This window comes from Pristiophorus japonicus, chromosome 7 (assembly GCF_044704955.1).
Source record: "Pristiophorus japonicus isolate sPriJap1 chromosome 7, sPriJap1.hap1, whole genome shotgun sequence".
Lineage (NCBI taxonomy): Eukaryota > Metazoa > Chordata > Chondrichthyes > Pristiophoridae > Pristiophorus > Pristiophorus japonicus.
The window spans coordinates 98,272,950-98,293,779 of record NC_091983.1 but is presented as its reverse complement, the minus strand read 5'-3'; the positions used below and the strand labels follow the sequence as shown (position 1 = coordinate 98,293,779).

The 20,830-nt window shown below is 38.6% G+C and overlaps 1 protein-coding gene across 1 annotated transcript in view; it reads left to right on the top strand.

The window, feature by feature from the left end:
• The window catches only part of mtmr9 (myotubularin related protein 9), a 76,919-nt gene extending 59,394 nt beyond the window's left edge, over nt 1–17,525 (top strand). The window contains exons 6-10 of the mRNA XM_070885173.1: nt 799–960; nt 3,090–3,231; nt 4,131–4,351; nt 7,348–7,499; nt 14,437–17,525. Of these exons, the coding sequence (XP_070741274.1) occupies nt 799–960; nt 3,090–3,231; nt 4,131–4,351; nt 7,348–7,499; nt 14,437–14,600 (841 nt within the window). The 3' untranslated portion in view covers nt 14,601–17,525. The remainder of the gene's footprint in view (nt 1–798; nt 961–3,089; nt 3,232–4,130; nt 4,352–7,347; nt 7,500–14,436) is intronic.
• The last annotated feature ends 3,305 nt before the right edge of the window (nt 17,526–20,830 follow it).

The window sequence follows — 20,830 nt, the reverse complement described above, 5'->3', positions numbered from 1 at the left end:
GATTTATACTCTGTGCTACAGTGTAGCTACTGTTAGGGGGCCTACCAGTGACTTCTTCCCCTTATTATTTCTTATCTCCACCCAACTGATTTTACATCTTGATCTTCTGAGCCAATATCATTTCTCACTACTGCACTGATCTCATCGTTTATTAACAGTGCTACCCCACCTCCTTTTCCTTTCTGTCGCTCCTTCCGAATTGTCAAATACCCCGGAATATTTAGTTCTCAGCCTTGGTTACCTTGCAACCATGTCTCTGTAATGGGTATCAGATCATATCCATTTATTTGTCTTTTGTGCTGTCAGCTCATCTATTTTGTTCCGATATTGTGTCGGTGCGAATGATCTGTCAAATTGGAGATTGACATTGCTAGTTCGAGATTTAGCGCGTGCAGAACTCCCGAGCTTGCTGTCCATTTCAAAGACATTGTGACCGCATGCTCAGAGTACGCTGTCGTACTCGCTGTAAATTCTGGCCCACAGTGCCGAAAGTGTGATTTTTGAGAGAAAGATGGAAAAGTTTATGCGTCTCAATCATTCTAACAACTGCTTCATGCTGACAAATATTTGACGGTCGTTAGCTTGCTCTTTAAGCCCTATTGATTACTGGCTTACAAATAAAGGTATGAAGAAAGTATTGAGAATTAATTTTGTGATACAGCTGTATTGATCTTTTCAGGATTAAACTGTTAGGCATTTTTAAGGATCTGTTAAAGGTATTTTTTCATAACCGCTTACTGTCTCATCCTAAGTATAAGAAACATGTGTGCTGACTTGTACTGCATTTTCTTTTAACAGGTACCACATTCTTCAGGAAAGTTTAATTAAACTGGTTGAAGCTTCCAATGATCAATCTCACAGCATGGATAGGTGGCTCAGCAAATTGGAAGCTTCCAGCTGGCTGACTCACATTAAAGAAATATTAACTACTGCTTGCCTGGCTGCACAATGTATAGACAGGTAAGGAATCGTATTGAATCATAAAATGATACAGCATAGAAGGCCATTCAATGCATCATGACTATACCTGTTCATTGGTAGAAATATTCAATTAATCCCACTTCCCCACTCTTTCCCCATAGCCCTGTACTTTTTTTTTTTTTCCCCCTGCAAGTATTTATCCAATTTTCTTTATTGAATGTGCTTCCACCACCATTTCAGGCAGTGCATTCCAGATTGCAGCAACTGGCTGTGTTTTTAAAAAAAAAAACAAATAAAAAAAATGTTTGCTCATGTCACCTCTGATTCTTTAGTCAATTGCCTTAAATCTGTGTCCTCTGCTTGCTGACCCTTCTGCCACTGGAAACGGTTTCTCCTTATTTACTCAGTCAGCACCATTTTAGGATTTTGAACACCTCTATCAAATCTCCTCTGGGCCTTCTCTGCTCCAAGGAGAACAACCGCAGTTTCTCCAGTCTTTCCACATAACTGAAGACCCTCGTCCCTGTTGCCATTCTCATGAATTTTTTCTGTACCATCTTTAAGACCTTGACACATGTGGTGCCCAGAATTTAAGACAATATTCCAACTGAGACTTAGCCAGTGTTTTATAAGGTTTAAGCATAACTTCCTTGCTTTTATACTCTATTCCTCTAATAATAAAGCCAAGGATCTATAGGCTTTTTTTTTTAAACAGACTTCTCAACTTGTCCTGCCACCTTCAAAGATATCTATCTGTACAGACATCCCCAGGTCTCCCTGTTCCTGCACACCCTTAAAAATTGTACCATTTAGTTCATATTGCCTCACCTCACTCTTCCTACCAAAATGAATCACTTCACACTTCTCCCCCTCTCTCTCTTCCCGGCCCTCACCTGCTCTCTTTATAGGTGGCATAATATTCTATGTGCTTGTGATCCGTCCCTGCAAGAAAATGGTCCCTGTAAATTATAGCCTTTTACATCAGAGTCAACTTGTGCACATGTGCATCCATTTTGTTTTGTATGAGGCAAAGTATTGGCCTTCTGAATGTGAGGAGTCAAAAGGCTTAGTGTACTTGGAGTTCAAGGGACTGGTTGGATGCATTTTGCTGGTTGTTGAGTAGGGGAGGGAGGTGTTGTAATTTTATTTGGTGTTAAGTTACAATTTGTGATTTTATAGTGGCGTGGGTGAGAAACTAATACTAGCTGTTTGACATAAATTGGCTCTGAACAAAAATAAGCCATCATAAATGATGCTATGTAGATATTTCTGATTATTCCCTGGTGACCTGTTTCTCTGATTTGATTGGTTTCTGATTCTGGAATCTGATTGAAGAAATGGCAGTCTGTGGGATCTGGTTGAAATTCTTGCATTTGATTGGTTGAAGGGAATTGTACAATATTATAGTATTGCAATAATAGAGGGGTGTAATGGTATAGAAAGTCTAATTCACTGAAGTTGCATTTAAAATTTGTTAAATATTTTAAAACACTTGAGCATGATTTTTTTTAATTAAAAGTTTTTGATGTGCACAAAGTGACTGGCAAATTTGAGTTCATAACTGACTGTACTTATTACATTGTGAAGCACTTTGGCATGTTTGAGAGATGTGATAAAGTGCTCTTTAAATGCAACTTGCTTCAAACCATTCAGACAGCAATTCTAACCTAATCCCCCTAATTCTAACTCTGATTATCAATGTGTATGTTTTCTAATAATCACCTGTTGATGTTGATTGCAGCATCAAATAAAGCTGACATTCGAATGCCTACACAAACAAGTCAAAATACAGTATTGCTTTCCCAACAATGCATCATTAACCATTCAGAAGAACACACCATTGTAGGTCCCGATCACATTTTAATTGTTCAAATCTGTGCCAGTATTTAATGCCAAGTCAAAAACAGTTTGAGTTTTTTAAAAAAACCTAGTTTGAGACTATCAGTTAATTTTACTTGTGATTTTTGTTAGCAGAGATGTAGCAGCAGAAACTTATACTTTATTTGGGATCAGAGCTTGCTTTATACCAACCAGAGGAAATAGTTTGGTGGTATTGGGGCACTGTGGAATTGGATCCATGGTAATCAACCCACCTCTTTAAGATAGCTCATAGCTATACCCTTTCTCAGCATATATTGACAGAGTTTATACTGTTGCTCCTGTTTTAGGGAAGGTGCATCTGTATTGGTTCATGGCAGTGAAGGGATTGACTCCACATTACAAGTCACCTCTCTCGCCCACATTATTCTAGATCCACAGTCCAGAACAATTAATGGTTTTGAGGCCTTGATTGAACGTGAATGGTTACAGGTAAGTGCTGGGAACTGGATAGATCTCATGTGGCTACTTTGCTAATGAAATGCTCTTAATTTTAAAAGGCATGATCGGAATAGTGAATTAAGTTACTATTATTTCTACTGTTGGTTGGGTTACAATTAAAAGGAGTTGGGGAAACTTGAATTTGGCCATTGTATATACTACTTTTACGGGTTAAAGAAAAATGTTTGTAGATAGAAATTGATGTAATGTTATCTGATCCGTTCAAAAAAAAAACTCTGGCTTCAGAGAGGGTTTGTCTTCTCTTTCTGCTGTCCTCCCCGCCCCATGCAAAGACAAGTGCTCAGAGCAATGTATTTTTGCAACACTTTCATAAAAAGCAGGGTATCACATGCTAATAATTTGCCATGAGGCTAAAAAGAGGGAACGATAAGGGCAGAAATGTAAGAAACCCCACACTTTTACTCCACGTTGCTGGGTTTGGGAGGAGGAGGAAAGACCTGTGTATGATTGATTCTTTATTTTTTTTTAAAAGCAGCAATCTCTTTCAACTGTGAAACATCTTAACTTTTTTTCTGATTAGAATTAGCATTCCAAACCCACTGTTGCAGCAGTACAAGTTCAGTGAGTTACATTTTCTTCAGGTTGATCTTTGCAAATGTACAGAATATCTTCACGTACAATAAAAGTATTGAACTGAGATGATTAGTGAATTCTGTTTAGGACACCTGTTTTATTATTCAATAAAATAATCTAGAACTCGCTATTTTTTTTAGGTTAGTTTTGGTAAGTTCACAGTTTTCAAAATCAACACCAGTTGATCAGTGTAATGATCATCTCCCATATGGAACATTTTTTTCAGTGTTTTACTTCTACCTCCCACTTGCTCCCCCGTGAAAATTTTTTTATTCAAATTGGTTTATTTGTTCCAGGCTGGTCATCCATTCCAGCAGCGATGTGCTCAGTCAGCCTATTCCAATTCTAAGCAGAAGAATGAAGCTCCTACATTTCTCCTCTTCCTGGACTGCTGCTGGCAGATCCAGCGTCAATTTCCATGTTCATTTGAATTTAATGAACAGTTCCTTATCGTGTTGTTTGAACATGCTTACGCTTCCCAATTTGGAACCTTCTTGGGCAACAATGAAAACGAAAGGTTGGTAATGCTGCCTGTGTCACTGAAGATTAAAAAAAAAAAAATTATTTTGTTGCTGTGTTTCCTGGGAAGTTGACATTGAAGCAAGAACATTAATAATTTTTTCCCATTTTCCATCTTCTCCTAGTGTCACATTTTCCATTCACTGAGAGAGCCGGAAAGTCTAATTTCTCCACAGTTAATTAGTACATTTATGCAGAGTGGGTTTGCGTTTTCCAGGTTTCTTTTTCCATTACGATGTATTCCACCTAGCCTGCCCAAGACCTATTAAAACTCATTGGCTGAGGATCAGTGAGTTTAAATGTCAACTGAGGGTGGCATTCAAACTTGTAATCACGGTGTACATCGCTGCCATGAATTGCACATTTTTAGTACTGGCACTGTAATATCAGTGATGTTTGTGGATTTCTAAAGTTGACTTTGAGGAGGTCTAACAAGGCAAGGGAATGCACATTAAATGGTACAACACTGAAAAGTGTAGCGGAACAGAGGGACTTTGGAGTGCAGGTCCACAGATCCCTAAAGGTAGCAGACCAGGTAGATAAGGTGGTTAAGAAGGCATATGGAATACATACCTTTTTATAAGTCGAGGCATGGAATACAAGAGCTAGGAGGTTATCCTTGAACTGTATAAAACACTGGTTAGACCGCAGTTGGAGTACTGTGTGCAGTTCTGGTCACCACATTGCAGGAAACTTGTGATTGCACTGGAAAGGGTGCAGAGGAGATTTACAATAATGTTGCCAGGACTGGAGAATTTTGGCTATGAGGAAAGATTGGAGATGCTGGGCCTAGTTTCTTTGGAACAGAGACCTGATTTGAGGTGTATAAAATTGAGGGGCCTGGGTAGAGTGGATAGGAAGGATCTGTTTTCCTTGGCAGGGGGTCAACAACCAGAGGACATATATTTAAAATAATTAGGGGAAGGTTTAGAGGCGATTATGAGGGCAAATTTCTTCACTCAGAGGGTGGTGGGGGTTTGGAACTCACTGCCTGAAAGGGTGGTAGAGGCAGAAACCCTCACCACATTTAAAAAAAAATACTTGGATGTGCACTTAGCCGTAACCTACAGGGCTACGGACCTAAAGCTGGAAAGTAGCATTAGGCTGGATAGCTCTTGGTCAGCCGGTGCGGACACAATGGGCCGAAATGGCCTCCTTCCATGCTTTAAATTTCTATGATTCTATGACTTAAGTTAAGAATATTTGTATTCTGTGTGTTTTGAAAGTTATAAATAAGAATTGTTGATGGATTCAGTAGTTTTAGAATGGCTGCAATTGTGTTTAATGCCACTGTAATTTTTTTTTAGATTGATGGATATGCACCCTTTAACAAGTTGCAGCAACAGATACAACATACAAAGAGGGATACATCAATTATATTGTCTTAAGTTGTAATATTTGTCAGTACTACAGTAAATGTTACAATATTATAATTATTTCCTCCTGCAGAATTCCACACGTGTAGGGAAGTATGGATTAAAAAAATTAAAACTGGAATTATTGAATTTTACATCAATAAAGGCGGCCATTGGCCCATCTGCATGTGAAAATATGTGTCTCAATCCCCTAACATTTCACCATTCCTTTTTGTTTTTTTTTCAAATAGTTATCCTGTTCCTTTTTTAAAAGCGTTTATGTATTCTGCTTCCATATCCTGAGGAACCGTCTGCATTTAAAAAAAAATCTAATCTCTCCCTTTGTTCTTGTAGTGATGATCAACTTATTCTCTTCAGCAACCAACTTGTTGACCAATGGAAATCGTTGTTCCCTATTTACCTTATCAAAACCACTTAGAATTTTGAATACCTCTTAACTTTCTCTGTTGTATTGAAAATACTCCCAGTTTCTCATCTTTCCTCATTACGATCATCCTCTCATCCCTATTTGCAGATCCGTGAACTGTGAAACTAACCGATTATTAAACTGTTTGAAGTGTAATAAGTTAGAAACAGTAGCAGTGCAATTAGCAATACTAAATACAAGAGAATCAGCTCTTCATAGTCCTGATCCAATTTGGGGGAGGAGGGGATGGTGGAAGAGAGAGGAATGTAGTGAATGTTGCAATTTTGGCACATTGACTGACTTGTCCTTCTGGGTTATAGTCTTTGGAAATTCATCATAAGCGTACTGTAAAAAGAAAATGTGGTTGTCTCCTTCCACCAGAGGGGGTCATTTAGTTAAAATGTAAAAGTTTTTGTGCAGTGAGTAATTATTTTGCAAGGTCCTGCCTTATCTTACAGAATTTCCCTTGAAATTTTAAGACCTCATACTGGATTATGAAATAAAAGCTATTTTGCAATCAAAAATATTGCAATGCTGCAGCAAGCAGCTATTTTAATTGGCAATCCAACATTGCATCAAAAACAACTATTACAGTATTCTTTATCTTGTGTATAATCTTCATGCCTTGTTTACGTACCTACGATTTCAACGAGTAAAGCTCTGTGAACGTTCTTTAATCTCGTGTTTATATAATATATTATTTGAATGTTTTGAATTAAGCTCCAGGATGAGTGGTGCACTTGTGAATGCTCTTGAGAGTCAGGTGAAACAAGTTGTTGGAACAGGATCTTGGGAATTTTATTCTGCATTTGGTTCACACTTTGCCTAACCTGGCAGTATATGGATGTCAAAGTGGTTCCGGAGTTCCATTCGACAACATTGAAATCCTGTATCCTTAAATGCAAAGAATCTCATCCTGTTTGAAATTCCAGCCATATAACTATGAAATGGATAATGGTGATCTAAGAGGCTTTAGCAGAGAATGGTTTGGGATGTCTGATGTGACAAACTATTGTACTAAAGTAAGACTTGTAAGCAGGAATCCTAGGAACTGCTAAAATTATTCTGTTTCGTGTATCGAGATTGAACTAACAACTGAGTTCATATTTTAAGTATAGTGAAGCTCTGGTAAATATGAATTATTTCACAGAATTTGACTTGATTATTCTTGAAGAAAGCATAATGAAAATTATTTTTCTTGTCATATTCTAGGCGAAAACTAAAGCTTCAACAGAAGACGGTCTCTCTTTGGTCATGGGTGAATAGACCAAAAGAGCTGGAAAGGTACTTTAACCCCCTCTATGAAGCCAACAGCCTAGTTATCTGGCCTTCAGTGGCACCACAAAGTTTGCAGCTGTGGGAAGGTGAGGGAATGATTATGTTCCTCTTCAACTAGAAATTAAGTGACTTACCATTTTGCTTAATTTTTTTTAAAGCGTGCTGCCATCTTGGAAGTTTTCAGCAGATATTGTGTTTGTTTACACGCCAGTGATGTTGGTAACACAATGTTGTATCACTATTACTTGTTTGATGCTTTTATGCAAATTACAAACTCTCCCTTACTTTTCCATGAAGATAATATTACCAATAGAGTTATTTTGAAGTTCACATTAAGATATTGCTGCCCTTATCTTGGATTTGTAAAAAGGAAACCGCAATAATCATGGGTGATTTTAACCTCCATATTGATTGGACAAATCAAATTGGTCAGGGTAGCATTAGGAAAAGTGCATAAGGGACGGTTTCCTTGAGCAGTATGTAATGGAATCAACCAGGGCCAGGCTATCTTGGATCTGGTCCTGTGTAATGAGACAGGATTAATAAACAATATCCTAGTAAAGGATTCCCTTGGAATGAGTGATCATAGCATGGTTGAATTTCAAATTCAGATGGAGGGCGAGAAAGTTGGATCTCAAACCACCGTACTAAGCTTAAATAAAGGAGGCTACAAAGGTATGAGGGCCGAGTTGGCTAAAGTGGACTGGAAAATAGGTTGAAGTGTAGGACGGCTGATGAACAGTGGCATACATTTAAAGAGATATTTCACAACTCAAGAAAAATATATTCCAGTGAGGAGGAAAGGGTGTAATATAAACGAGCCATCTGTGGCTAACTAAAGAAATAAAGGACGGTATCCGATTAAAAACAAGGGCATACAAAGTCGTCAAAACTAGTGGGAGGACAGAAGATTGGGAAGCATTTAAAAGCCAGCAAAGAATAACAAAAAATGATTAGACTATGAAAGTAAGCTAGCATGAAATATAAAAACGGATAGCAAGAGTTTCTATGGGTATATAAAAAGGAAAAGAGTGGCTAAAGTAAATATTGATCCCTTCGAGGTCGAGACCGGGGACTTAGTAATGAGGAACATGGAGGTGGCAGAAACACTGAACAAATATTTTGTATCAGTCTTTACGGTAGAGGACACTAAAATATCCCAATAGTGGATAGTCTAGGGGCTATAGGGGGGGAGGAATCACAATCACTAAGGAGGTGGTACTCAGTAATATAATGGGACGAAAGGTAGATAAATCCCCTGGACCTGGTGGCTTGCATCCTAGGGTCTTAAGAGAAGTAGCGGCAGGGATAATGGATGCATTGGTTGCAATTTACCAGAATTCCCTGGATTCTGGGGAGGTCCCAGCAGATTGGAAAATTGCAAATGTAACGCCCCTCATATATTATACCGTGCATACGCGACCGGATCGAGCGTGATGCGCATGGTCCACCCCACACATGCGCAGAAGGACACGCACATGTTCGTGCACATAATCACTTGGGAATAAATTATAGATTTCCAAACAGTGGAATGGAGATTGATATATATTCCAAAAGATAAATTGGCATAAATAACAATAAGTGGCAAAGGATGGGAGGGGTTTCTATAGAGTGTCCAAGAGGACGAGAAAATTAAATTGGACAAATAGGTAATGTAACAGATGGGGGCACCATGGAAACAACAAACATTATGTTCAACCTCAAAATTGAAAAGCGGAGGGAACAGTTAAAGATACAGGTATTTGACTGGAAAAAAGCTAATTTCATCGGAGATGAAGAGAATTAACCCAGATAAATTGGAGAGTAAAACTGACATGTACACAAATGAGAAATGGTTAAATGGGTATTGATTAGGATATAGACTCGTGGTATTCCCACACGAAAGGATGATGCTGCAAAAATTTCTTGGATGAGTGAAGAAATTAAAATGAGTCATTAACTAGGGCTAATACAAACAAAAATCAAATAGAATATAGAGGGAAGCAAAAGTGTATATTAGACTTGGAGGTTATGACTGGTATCAAATGGAAATGGCAAAGAATTTTATATAAACACAGTGTGCAAGCAATAGTTAAAGGTTAGAGCTGATTACAGATAAAAAGGAAATCTGAGGATGAAAGGTGACAGATAATAATCCTTGGTTTTCTGAGTCATGTGATAGTGGGAATGAAACGCTATAAAAGGAAGAGGTGTAGCAATTAATTAGGATAGTTTAAAGATGAGGAATTAGTACTGGAAAAATTGACAGAACTCAGAAGTGGGAAAGTTCTGATGGTACTTACTTTTGAACTCGATGGGCCGGATTTTTGCGAAGTTTGCGATTGGGTTTTCGCCATGATTTGACCCTTCACGGCGAAAGCCCGGGCAGGATCCTCGGCCCGTTTTCTGCGGCAGCGATGGGACATACCGCCGGGGAGAGGTGCACCGCTGTGGATTGCGTTACCGTCGGACTTTCGTCTCTCTCTCTCTCTCTCTCTCTCTCTCTCTCTCTCTCTCTCTCTCTCCCGACCCCTATGCCACGCCCAGAATACCGACAGGTCAAATTTGTCGGTGCACCCCTGCCAGCAGCGATAACTATGAAAGCCTGCAAAAAAAGGTAAGTTGAAGATTTTATTTTTACATTTTTTCCAGCAATTCAATAGATAAGTGTCATGTAAATGTTTTTTGGAATTTCTTTTTTTGTTCCTCTCCCAAGACACCTCTCGCAGCGCTCCCGGCCCCGGACTGAATTTGGCAACATTCGCGTTTTTGCAGTGTGATTCCTTGTGCAACGCCCCTCCTTACCGAAACGTAAAACCCTAAAGTTCGGCCTGAAAACAGTAATTTTCACGTATCGCTACCGTTTTGGCTGAATAAACCCAAAAATCCAGCCCCATGTGGGTGGCCATACCTAGTTGCCCTGAAAAGGTGGTGAACTTGCAAAGTGATGGTGTTTTCACGACATTGCTATTCTTGTCCTTCTCTGCTAAAGATGTCGTAGAGGAGGAAGATGCTATAAGTAACCTTGGTGAGTTGATTGCAGTGTATCTTGTAGATTGTAAATACTGCAGCCACGATATGCTGTATAGTGATTCTAGTGACACGGGACCTGATCATGCAAACTGCTCAGGTCTGGGAGGTGTATAGCTTATTGAGTGTTCTTTGCATTTGCATCCATCCAGACAAGTGATAAGTATTTAATTACACTGCTGAATTGAACTTTGTAGATGATGATGTATAGGCTTCGAGAGATCAGGAAGTGAGCACAGAGTACCCAGCCTTTACCCTGCTTATCATGCTTATTACAAGGTGTTGATATGGCTGGTCTAATTAAACTTCTGATGAAACCTACACTGTTGGTGCTGGGGGGCACGGTGATGAAGGTCAAGTGGAGGTGGCTGGGTTTTCCTTTGTTTTCCTTTGTTTCAGATTTATTTGATGCAAATGTTACCTGTCACTTGTTGGCCCAATCCTGGACGTTGAGTCCTGCTGTCGGCTGGCATTGCCATAATATTGCCTTGATGTTTAGGGCAGTTGCATTTGGCCTTTCCTCTTTAGCTTTTGCATTCATGTCTGGATCAAGGCCATGCTGAGGTCTGGAGCAAGTAATTTGTCAGCCTCGACTTGGCGATAGGACTCTTGCCTCTGAGTCAGAAAGTCACTGCTCGAACTCCCTCTCAAGACGTCAGCACATAATCTAAGGTGACACTTCGAGGGAGTGCTGCACTGTTGGAGGTACCATCATTGTGATGAGACATTAAACAGAGAACATGTCTGCCCTCTCGGGTAAAATATTCCACATCACTATTTGAAGAAGAGCAGGGGAATTCTCTCTGACCTGGCCACCATTTATCCCTCAACCAACACTGCCAAAAACAGATTAACTGGTCATTTATCTCAGTGTTCTTTGTGGAACCTTGCTGTGCACAAAATGGCCCCCATGTTGCAACAATGACAACATTTCAAAAGTACTTCATTGTCTGCAAACTGCTCTGAGGCAACCTGGGGTTATGAAAGGCGCTCGTAAGAATGCAAGTTCATTATTGTAGATCAAACTTGAAAGCTCAAACTAACATGCAAAGATTTGAATTACCATACCTTAATCAAACATTTTTAATTTTGCGTTATTACTTGAAACTTCAAGTTAGCCTCTTGTGTAAATCTACTTTTAGAAAATTAATGTGATAGATGTAAACTCTGGAGCTGCAAGCTAAAATGTTTTGTACGGAATATACTTAATACAAAACTATATTCATGTAGGTCAAATGTGCCCAGTACAATACTGAAACCCTTCACATTTGTCTGATCTAGCCCACTATATAGAATCATAGAAAAATTAAAGAAAGACTTGCATTTATATAGCGCCTTTCACGACCACCGGGCGTCGTCAAGCGCTTTACAGCAATGAAGTAGTTTTGAAGTGTAGTCACTGTTGTAATGTGAGAAACGCAGCAGCCAATTTGCGCACAATGAGCTCCCACAAACAGCAATGTGATACTGACCAGATAATCTGTTTTTGTTCTGTTGATTTGAGGGATAAATATAGGCCAGGACACCGGGGAGAACTCCCCTGCTCTTCTTTGAAATACTAATATGTTATCTTTTACATCCACCTGAGAGCAGCCGGTACCTCGGTTTAACATCTCATCCGGAAGACGGCACCACCAACAGTGCAGCACTCGTCCAGTACTGCACTGGAGTCAGCCTAGATTTACAAGACCCTGGAGTGGAACTTGAAGCCACAACCGTCTAACTCAGGCGAGTGTGCTACCCACTGAACCACAGCTACAGCACAGAAGGAGGCCATTCAGCCCATCGTGAATTCTCCTTGTATTTTAAAATGCAGTGAGTGGGAGAGAATTATAAAATGTAACCATGCAGAATCATCTCTGGAATATTGGGGATAATTGTTTGAATGCTCCAGTACATGGTGTAACTGGTAGATGCTGTTTTGTGTTTTCAGCTCCCCACATACCTAAATGCTGATCTTAATTATGTCACTAATGCAACACTTGATCTGAAGCTTGGTACTTGCCCACATTGGAATGTATAGCATGTTCGGTCATCATCATACTGAGACAGATGCATTCTATGTACTGGGCAAATAACACTACTTGGACATCTATTTTCTAGAGATGGCATTTGGTATCCCTCTTTCCAAAGCTACATTTGCCCACAATTTTTGCCATGAAAAGGACCGGACTCTCAATTTGTGTGGTGTGTTCAAAAATAAATCTGTATTTTCTTTTAATGTCATGAGTTTCAATTTCCGTAATTATTCTGAAGAAACTTTCACTGCCTATCTGTTTACTTTGTATCTGTAAACTGAAGCTTTGCAGGAAACTCTGGGGACAAAACTTCTTAATTGTTCTCCACATAAACAAAATAAAAATTCTGATCTTGCCCTAAATAGGAACTTGTGTTTGAATAAAATCATGCTAGTATGTGCTTTCACTTTGTAGCCTTAAAAGGACGCTGTGTGCACTTTAGCCTCAAAGTAATACATTATAGTGGTTTGTTATGGGGGTATAATGTAGATGTCTTTATGAGACAGTGGGGGATATAAAAGCTGCTATATTATTGAAAGTTCATGCTTCTAGATCAAACTTGAAAAATTCTTGCTGTAACATAAAGATCTGAATCTGAAATCCAACATTTTCTTTAATTTTGTGATGTTACTTTGAACTTTAAATTTGCCTCTTAACAAGTGTATATCTACTTTTAGAAAATTAATGCGGCATATGTAAACTCTGGAGCCGTAAGATTAAGGGCTGGAAATTAAGTTGATAGATTTTAGTGCTGTAAATGTCAGGCGGTAGATAAATTTAGCGCCGAGAAATGGTTTGTGTTGGCAGCCCAAAAATTCAGCAGCTGCACACTGACAGTGGAGTGGAACGCCAAGGGAAGCGTTCCACACTTACCTTTAGGCGCTAGGCCGGATGAGCAACTGAATATCTCAAGCTAAAGAGATGGCTTCGTAGCGCCCTAGGAGAGCTCTCTGCAAAAAAAAAAATCGGAACAAAAAACATTCCCCGTATATTAATCACCCCAAATGAAGTTAAATTGCAAAAAGAAAAAAAAAACAATCTCACTTCTCTTATGCAGTCATTCCGTCACTCGCTGCTGCCGCAACTGCTGTGCACGCCAGCTTTCTCTGGTGGTGTCACTCCCGGGCGCTACGGGTTCAGAACAAAACACATTTTTAAAGCCGGTAGATACCGGGGGCATTGTACACCAATGCAAAGCTCCAGGGCGATACTCCTCTGCAGCACCGGCACACTGAAATTGCAGAGCGGTGCGAATGCCAGCCCTTTAGCGCCCCTGTTCCAACCATTGCAAGGGGCGGTATCGCAGTGAATTGCTATCCCAAAATGTGTTGTACAGGGTGATGCACGCCGATATTCATGTAGATCAAAGGTACCTTGAACATTACTGAAAGCCTTCACAGTTGTCTGATCTAGCCCACAATATGCTCCTTATGTTTTAAAATGCAGTGAGCAGGAAAGAATTATAAAATGTAACCACACAGACTCATCTTTGGAACATTGGGGATAATTGATTGAAGGTGTTTTGTGTTTTTAATTCCCTACATATTGAAATGCTGATCTCAATTGTGTAACTAATGCAAATCTTGATCTGAAGCTTGGTAATTACTCTCATTGAAATATACAGAATGTTTGGTTGTCCTAATACTGGGACAGATGAATTCTGTGCTGAGGGCAATTAACTCTAATTGGGCATCGGTGTTCTAGAGTTTAATTGGCCTCTACATAGAAATTCACTGGTCCATCACACCCGCTCCATTCAGACATAATGCAGCCCACGTGCACCATCAAGACACATCCTCAGGTTATGCAAACTTCAAGAAAAGGCAAATAACCCATCCACCCAGACGGACTTTATTCCCTTCTTCATTTTAAAAACCTCAATTACATCTCTGTGCACATTTTCCCAATGAAAGATCTCCAGGTCTTTGAGCCTTATGTTGTAAAGAGGACTTTTGAAATCTTGTAGGCTATTGATCTGGTTTTTTTTAATTAAAAGGGGTGTTTCTGCGATGGAATCGTTCCTCAAAATACTTGGATGAGGCCTGGGATGAAATAATTCACATCATTGAGTACAATAAGGATCTGCAGGCGAAAGTAAATGCACTTCGACGTCAGTTAGCTGAGCTACAAACTGAAGATGGCGAACTGGAAAGCCCTTGAAAAATCTTTGGCAAATTTTCAATCCGTTACATTTACTACATATAGAAGTAACACTTTGTCTGTGATGACGTGCATGTCTTAATCCCAGAGTATTCTGGAACACCGAGTTCTCGACAGTAAGAGAAAATTTAGGTGAAATCTAGCTGTTAGTAACATGGTAATAATGCAAATGATCTGAAAACCGTTTTTGTGGAAGAATATTTTTCAGTATGTTTTTAAAGTAAAATCATCTGTGCAGATTGAGGAGCTAACCATCCTAGGGGAATTAATGTATTTTTAAATTTTGCATTGGATTGAGCACTCTGAGTCAAGTATTGCACAAATCATATGAAAGGTAATTTCCTTAAATTACCTTGCCTCTTTGTCTCCACTCTCCACCTTTAGAAGAGTACACTGTACTTTCACCACAGGGTTACCACACAGTACCCTTGTGAGCAGTGACCTGAGATGAGTTTTGCATTGTGGATTAATATCCACTAGCATATCTATCAATCTTGATATATGACTGGTCTTATATTATTGGTCTTACTATCTTTATAGGGGCAATGGTGTGAGAATAGTTCAACAGTACACCTAATTTGTTCTGTTGCATTTGTTTTCCTTAGAAATTGTGATTTGGCTAAACAGTTGAAATGTCCTCACATGGAAATAATGTACCTCCTACATGTTACAAAAAAGGTCCCTGCAAACACTGTGAGAACGCTCTGCACGTCTATTGACACCTATATGTCATAATTTAAAGCCTTAGAAGCACTCATTGTAACAATCATTACATTAAAATATGGAAGAGCTTAGGTGAACTAAATTATGATTCTGTTGAGATGTATTTTGCAAGTAGAATTTTTAAGTCTTGTATGTGGATTGTAAATTATTATAATTGTTCAAGTGCATTTATGACAAACAAAGTGAAATTATCAGATTATTTTCATTTGTGGGAGGACAGAAGAGGGCCAAATTAGCTCCTGAGCTGGAAAGGAGATAAGATTACATTCTCTGAACACACAGTGATGGCAGTAAGAATGCTACAGAAATCGTGTCTCTCTCAAAATATTAAACACTGTTCATCAAATGAACAAAGAAATCTAAATAATTAGATGTGTCTGATATTTCTGCATTGTGATTCCATTGTCTGCACCTACTGAAGAATATACTTTAGCTATATAATCCATTGTATTGGTCGGTAGTAACATTGCTCTCTGAAACCCATTTCTAGAACTGTTTTAAATGTATTCAAAGAAATTGTAACTATTTCAAATAGAGCATATTCACAAGATTTAGCGATGGCATTCTTATATTAACCCACAGAGTTGCACAGTTCTATTTAATTGAAATGTGTCATTTCTGATGAAGGGGCTGCAGTTAAGTGAATTTGAAAGTTTACCAAGTTCCAGCAGTTAATGAATCAGAATCGTTTCCAGTCTTCATTTGGAGTAGCACTTTATACCTTTCCACCAGAAAGGTTCTTGTTGAAATTTTAACTTGATCTTGCTTGCTCTTGTGTTTGAAGGCATTGTTCCTTGTATAGACTAACATTTGAAGTGAGCTTGAAATAGTTGTCACTGTTATCGTGGAGTAGTGCATGTACAAAATTAATGTCAATATACATGCTTAGTTATACGTGTGCTTCTACAGCTATTTTGCTAGATTCTTGTATAAAATATATGATCATGCCAACTTTTAAAAATCTATATGTATATATCTACATTACACTACATTATTAAAATTAAGGTTTTTTGGAACATAACATTAACAAGGTTGATGAAATGAAAGACGTCTTTGGCGGTTTTTAAGTTGTGCTGTGTTGGTTTGTATGCAAACTTCCTATTTCAGGACATTTTGCATCAGGCAAGTAATTCATTGCTTCTATAGTACTTGAACGATTTAATCAATTTTTAATTTAAACAACATGTGAGTGAACCAATGGTCTCATAACATCAATACAATTGTGAGGTACTAAAAAAAACATACCACCAACCCCACAGTTGAAAAGTGACATCTTTTACTTTTTTTTTCTTCTTCCCCCAAGCCCCACCCCACCTCCCCGGCTGGGGGGAGGGTGTGGGGGGGGGACTGTAGCCTCTTGTCTTTATGCAACCAATCCAAATGTCAGTTTTTTGGGCCACAACTATATTGGTCCTAGAGGCAGGTGTGTGACTGTTGGTGATGCATCTTTGTAATGGACCTGATTAATGCTTTTAGCAAAGTGGAATCACATTCTCCATCTAAATTCCATCAAAGCTGGGGTGCAATTTAAGTTCTGGTGGCTATGCAAGTCTGTGCTGATGACAATGCAGTTTTGAAGCTGATGTTGTGAATGCTCGGTTTTTGCATTGTTTCAGAAAGGTATCTCTGTTGTTCTACCACCTTGTCCCTTTGCCTTTCTTCTGTAGTGTTGGTGGAGTTCACTTATCTGTGTCAATGGGGAATCTGTAAGAGCATATAATTTATTCTCCATAATTAATTTCAAATTGACTGTCATAATATACATGCTTTGTGAAACATTTTACGCTAAGTCCAGTAATTCTGTTAAATCATTCTATATTACAGTACGCACATTGTAGTGCATGTGTATTCAAACCCTGCTGGCTTCAATCATCTGTCTGATTTATGCATTATGTATGTGAACCAGATGCTTTTGTATATGGTGCAATATTTTTTTTAATCCACATTCAGTACCTTTCTACAAATTCAAGTGCATGTTTTCTTCGCTAATATGAAAATTGTAAACTTCAAGGGATGACGTTTGTTCAGGAATCATGAGCAGTGCTGTGTGAACTACTGTAATTCAATATGTGCTGTGTAAGTTATGCAATGGCTTGAAATGTTGTACTTTTAATGACACCAAATGTTTGAGTGCATGAGAGACCCTATCAGCTGTTTATTAGCACTTATGCTCAACAAAACCATCATTGCATTGTTTTAATTTGACACTTTCAAATAAAATTTAAAATTATGCACATGAGTTGCATATGTATGTGTTTCATTTAAAACTTGTTTGAAATAGTTTTATTTGCCGCTTTATTCACACACGGCCGCTAATTTATTTGAAGAGTAATATTGTTGAATTCCTTAAATCATTTCACAAGGATGAGTGCAGATGATGAGCCCAATTCGGACCATCTAGCTCGCGGTTGTCCACCCTGCGGCCCTGGGAACACAGGGTCCCTAAACCCTGGCCATCTGCCCTCAAAGCTAAGGTAACTCAATCCTATTTGTTCTTGTATTTCTTATGTGCTGGTTTATCATGTTTGACTGGAAAAAGCTGTTTTAACATGGTTGTCTTATTATTAGATAAATTCTAAATCAGGACATCAAGATCTGATAGTGTCAACAATGTATGTGTGTATTTATTCTTCCACAGAAGCCAATGAACCCACTATTGTAGGTTACTTTTAGTAGTTATTTAGAAGAAACATTTTCCTTTTATAGAAGCTGAACGTGATGGGAATGTTTGTACTGTAGTCTGAAATGTTTGCAGAGGTTGTAATGGGATCTTTTAGAGCGTATACAAGTTGTTTTCCAGCTCAAGTAAAGTATCTGTTTTTTGAGGTTGACGGCTGTAGAGAACATGCTATGAATTAATTTTGAGAAATAATTTATTTAGTAAATGTGGAAAGTGCATATTTTAAAATATGCAATCAGTGGAAAAACTTCAATCAATGTTAAAATAGTGGAATCTCATTGTAGGTTTTGGAAAACTAGAAATAAATGAAAGAAACTATGATACTGTTATTAATCCACCTCACCCAAACATGATCAGTAAATTAGTAATAATGTTTTAATGTACTTGTACATCAGCAGACACATGAAAGCAAAAGTTTACATTTTTCATGAGGCAGAGGCTCATTAAATGAAAGCTATGTGGTATGTGACAATGTTTTATACATAAATACACAACTGTTTTTTAAAATGGACTGAAACATTCCATAATTTAAGGAAATATTGTAGTTCGTACCATTTTGAGCTATTCTGCTCCAAAGTTACAAAATCTATATCTAATATATCCCTAAGTAAAACAATACATTGTATTATTTTTACATTTTAATCTATTTAGCATTTTAAAACTTTTTCTTTCAATTATTTTCTTGACTACTGTTGAAATAAAAATGAAGAACTGTAGGACAATGAAGCCAATGAACCACTATTGTAGGTTACTTTTAGTAGTTATTTAAAAGAAACATTTTCCTTTTTATAGAAGCTGAACGTGATGGAAATGTTTGTATTGTAGTCTGAAATGTTTGCAGAGGTTCTAATGGGATCTTTTAGAGCGTATACAAGTTGTTTTCCAGCTAAAGTAAAGTATTTGTTTTTTGAGGTTGATTGCTGGTATCCAATTAAAAACAAGGGCATACAAAGTGACCAAAACTGAGAACAGAAGATTGGGAACCTTTTAAAAGCCAGCAAAGAATGATTTAAAAATGATTAAGAAAGGGAAGATAGATTATGAAAGTAAACTAGCGTGAAATAGAAAAACAGATAGCAAGAATTTCTATAAGTCGATAAAAAGGAAACGAATGGCTAAAGTAAATGTTGGTCCCTGAGGGGAGGAGACCGAGGAATTAGTAATGGGGAACAGGGAGATGGCAGAAACTCTGAACAAATATTTTGTATCCATCTTTACGGTAGAGGACACTAAAAATATCCCAACAGTGGATAGTCAAGGGGCTATGAGGGGGTGCGGGGTGGGGGGGGAGAAACTTAACACAATCACAATCACTGAGAAGGTGGTACTCAGTAAGATAATGGGACTAAAGGCAGATAAATCCCCTGGACCTGATGGCTTGCATCCTAGGGTCTTAAGAGAAGTAGCGGCAGGGATAGTGGATGCATTGGTTGTAATTTACCAAAATTCCCTGGATTCTGGGGAGGTGTCGGCAGATTTTAAATAGGGGCGTTGCAAATGTAACGCCCCTATTTTTTTTTTTAAAAAAGGAGGCAGACACAAAGCAGGAAACTATAGACCAGTTAGAGAACCACATCTGTGGTTGGGAAAATGTTGGAGTCCATTATTGAAGAAGCAGTAGCTGATAATTTGGAAAAACATAATTCAGTCAGGCCAAGTCAGCATGGATTTATGAAGGGGAAGTTATGTTAGACAAATTTGCTGGAGTTCTTTGAGGATGTAACGAACAGGGTTGATAAAGGAGAACCAGTGGATGTGGTGTATTTGGACTTCCAGAAGGCATTTGACAAAGTGCCACATAAAAGGTTACTGCACAAGGTAAAAATTCATGGGGTTGGGATAATATATTAGCATGGATAGAGGATTGGCTAACTAACAGAGTTGGGATAAATGGTTCATTCTTGGGTTGGCAATCAATAACTAGTGGGATGCCACAGGGATCAGTGCTGGGACCCCAACTATTTACAATCTATATTAACGACTTGGAAGAAGGGACCGAGTGTAACGTAGCCAAGTTTGCTGATGAAACAAAGATGGGAAGAAAAGCAATGTGTGAGGACACACAAAACCTGCAAAAGCACATAGGCTAAGTGAGTGGGCAAAAATTTGGCAGATGGAGTATAATGTTGGAAAGTGTGAAATTATGCACTTTGGCAGATAAAATCAAAGAGCAAGTTATTATTCAAATGGAGAAAAATTGCAAAGTGCTGCAGTACAGCGGGACCTGGGGGTCCTGGTGCATGAAACACAAAAGGTTAGTATGAAAGTACAGCAAGTGATCAGGAAGGCCAATGGAATCTTGGCCTTTATTGCAAAGGGGATGGAGTATAAAAGCAGGGAAGTCTTGCTATAGTTATACAGCATATTGATGAGGTCACACCTGGAATACTGTGTACAGTTTTGGTTTCCGTATTTAAGAAAGGATATACTTGCTTTGGAGGCAGTTCAGAGAAGGTTCACTGGGTTGACTTATGAGGCAAGGTTGAGTAGGTTGGGCCTCTACTCATTGGAATACAGAAGAATGAGAGGTGATCTTATAGAAACGTATAAGATTATGAGGGGGCTTGACAAGGTGGATGCAGAGAGGATGTTTCCACTGATGGAGGAGCCTCGAACTTGGGGGCATAATCTTAGAATAAGAGGCCACCCATTTAAAACTGAGCTGAGAAGGAATTTCTTCTGAGTTGTAAATCTGTGGAATTCGCTGCCTCAGAGAGCTGTGGAAGCTGGGTCATTGAATAAATTTAAGACAGAGATAGACAGTTTCTTAACTGATAAGGGGTTATGGAGAGCAGGCAGGGAAGTGGACCGGTGTCCATGATCGGAT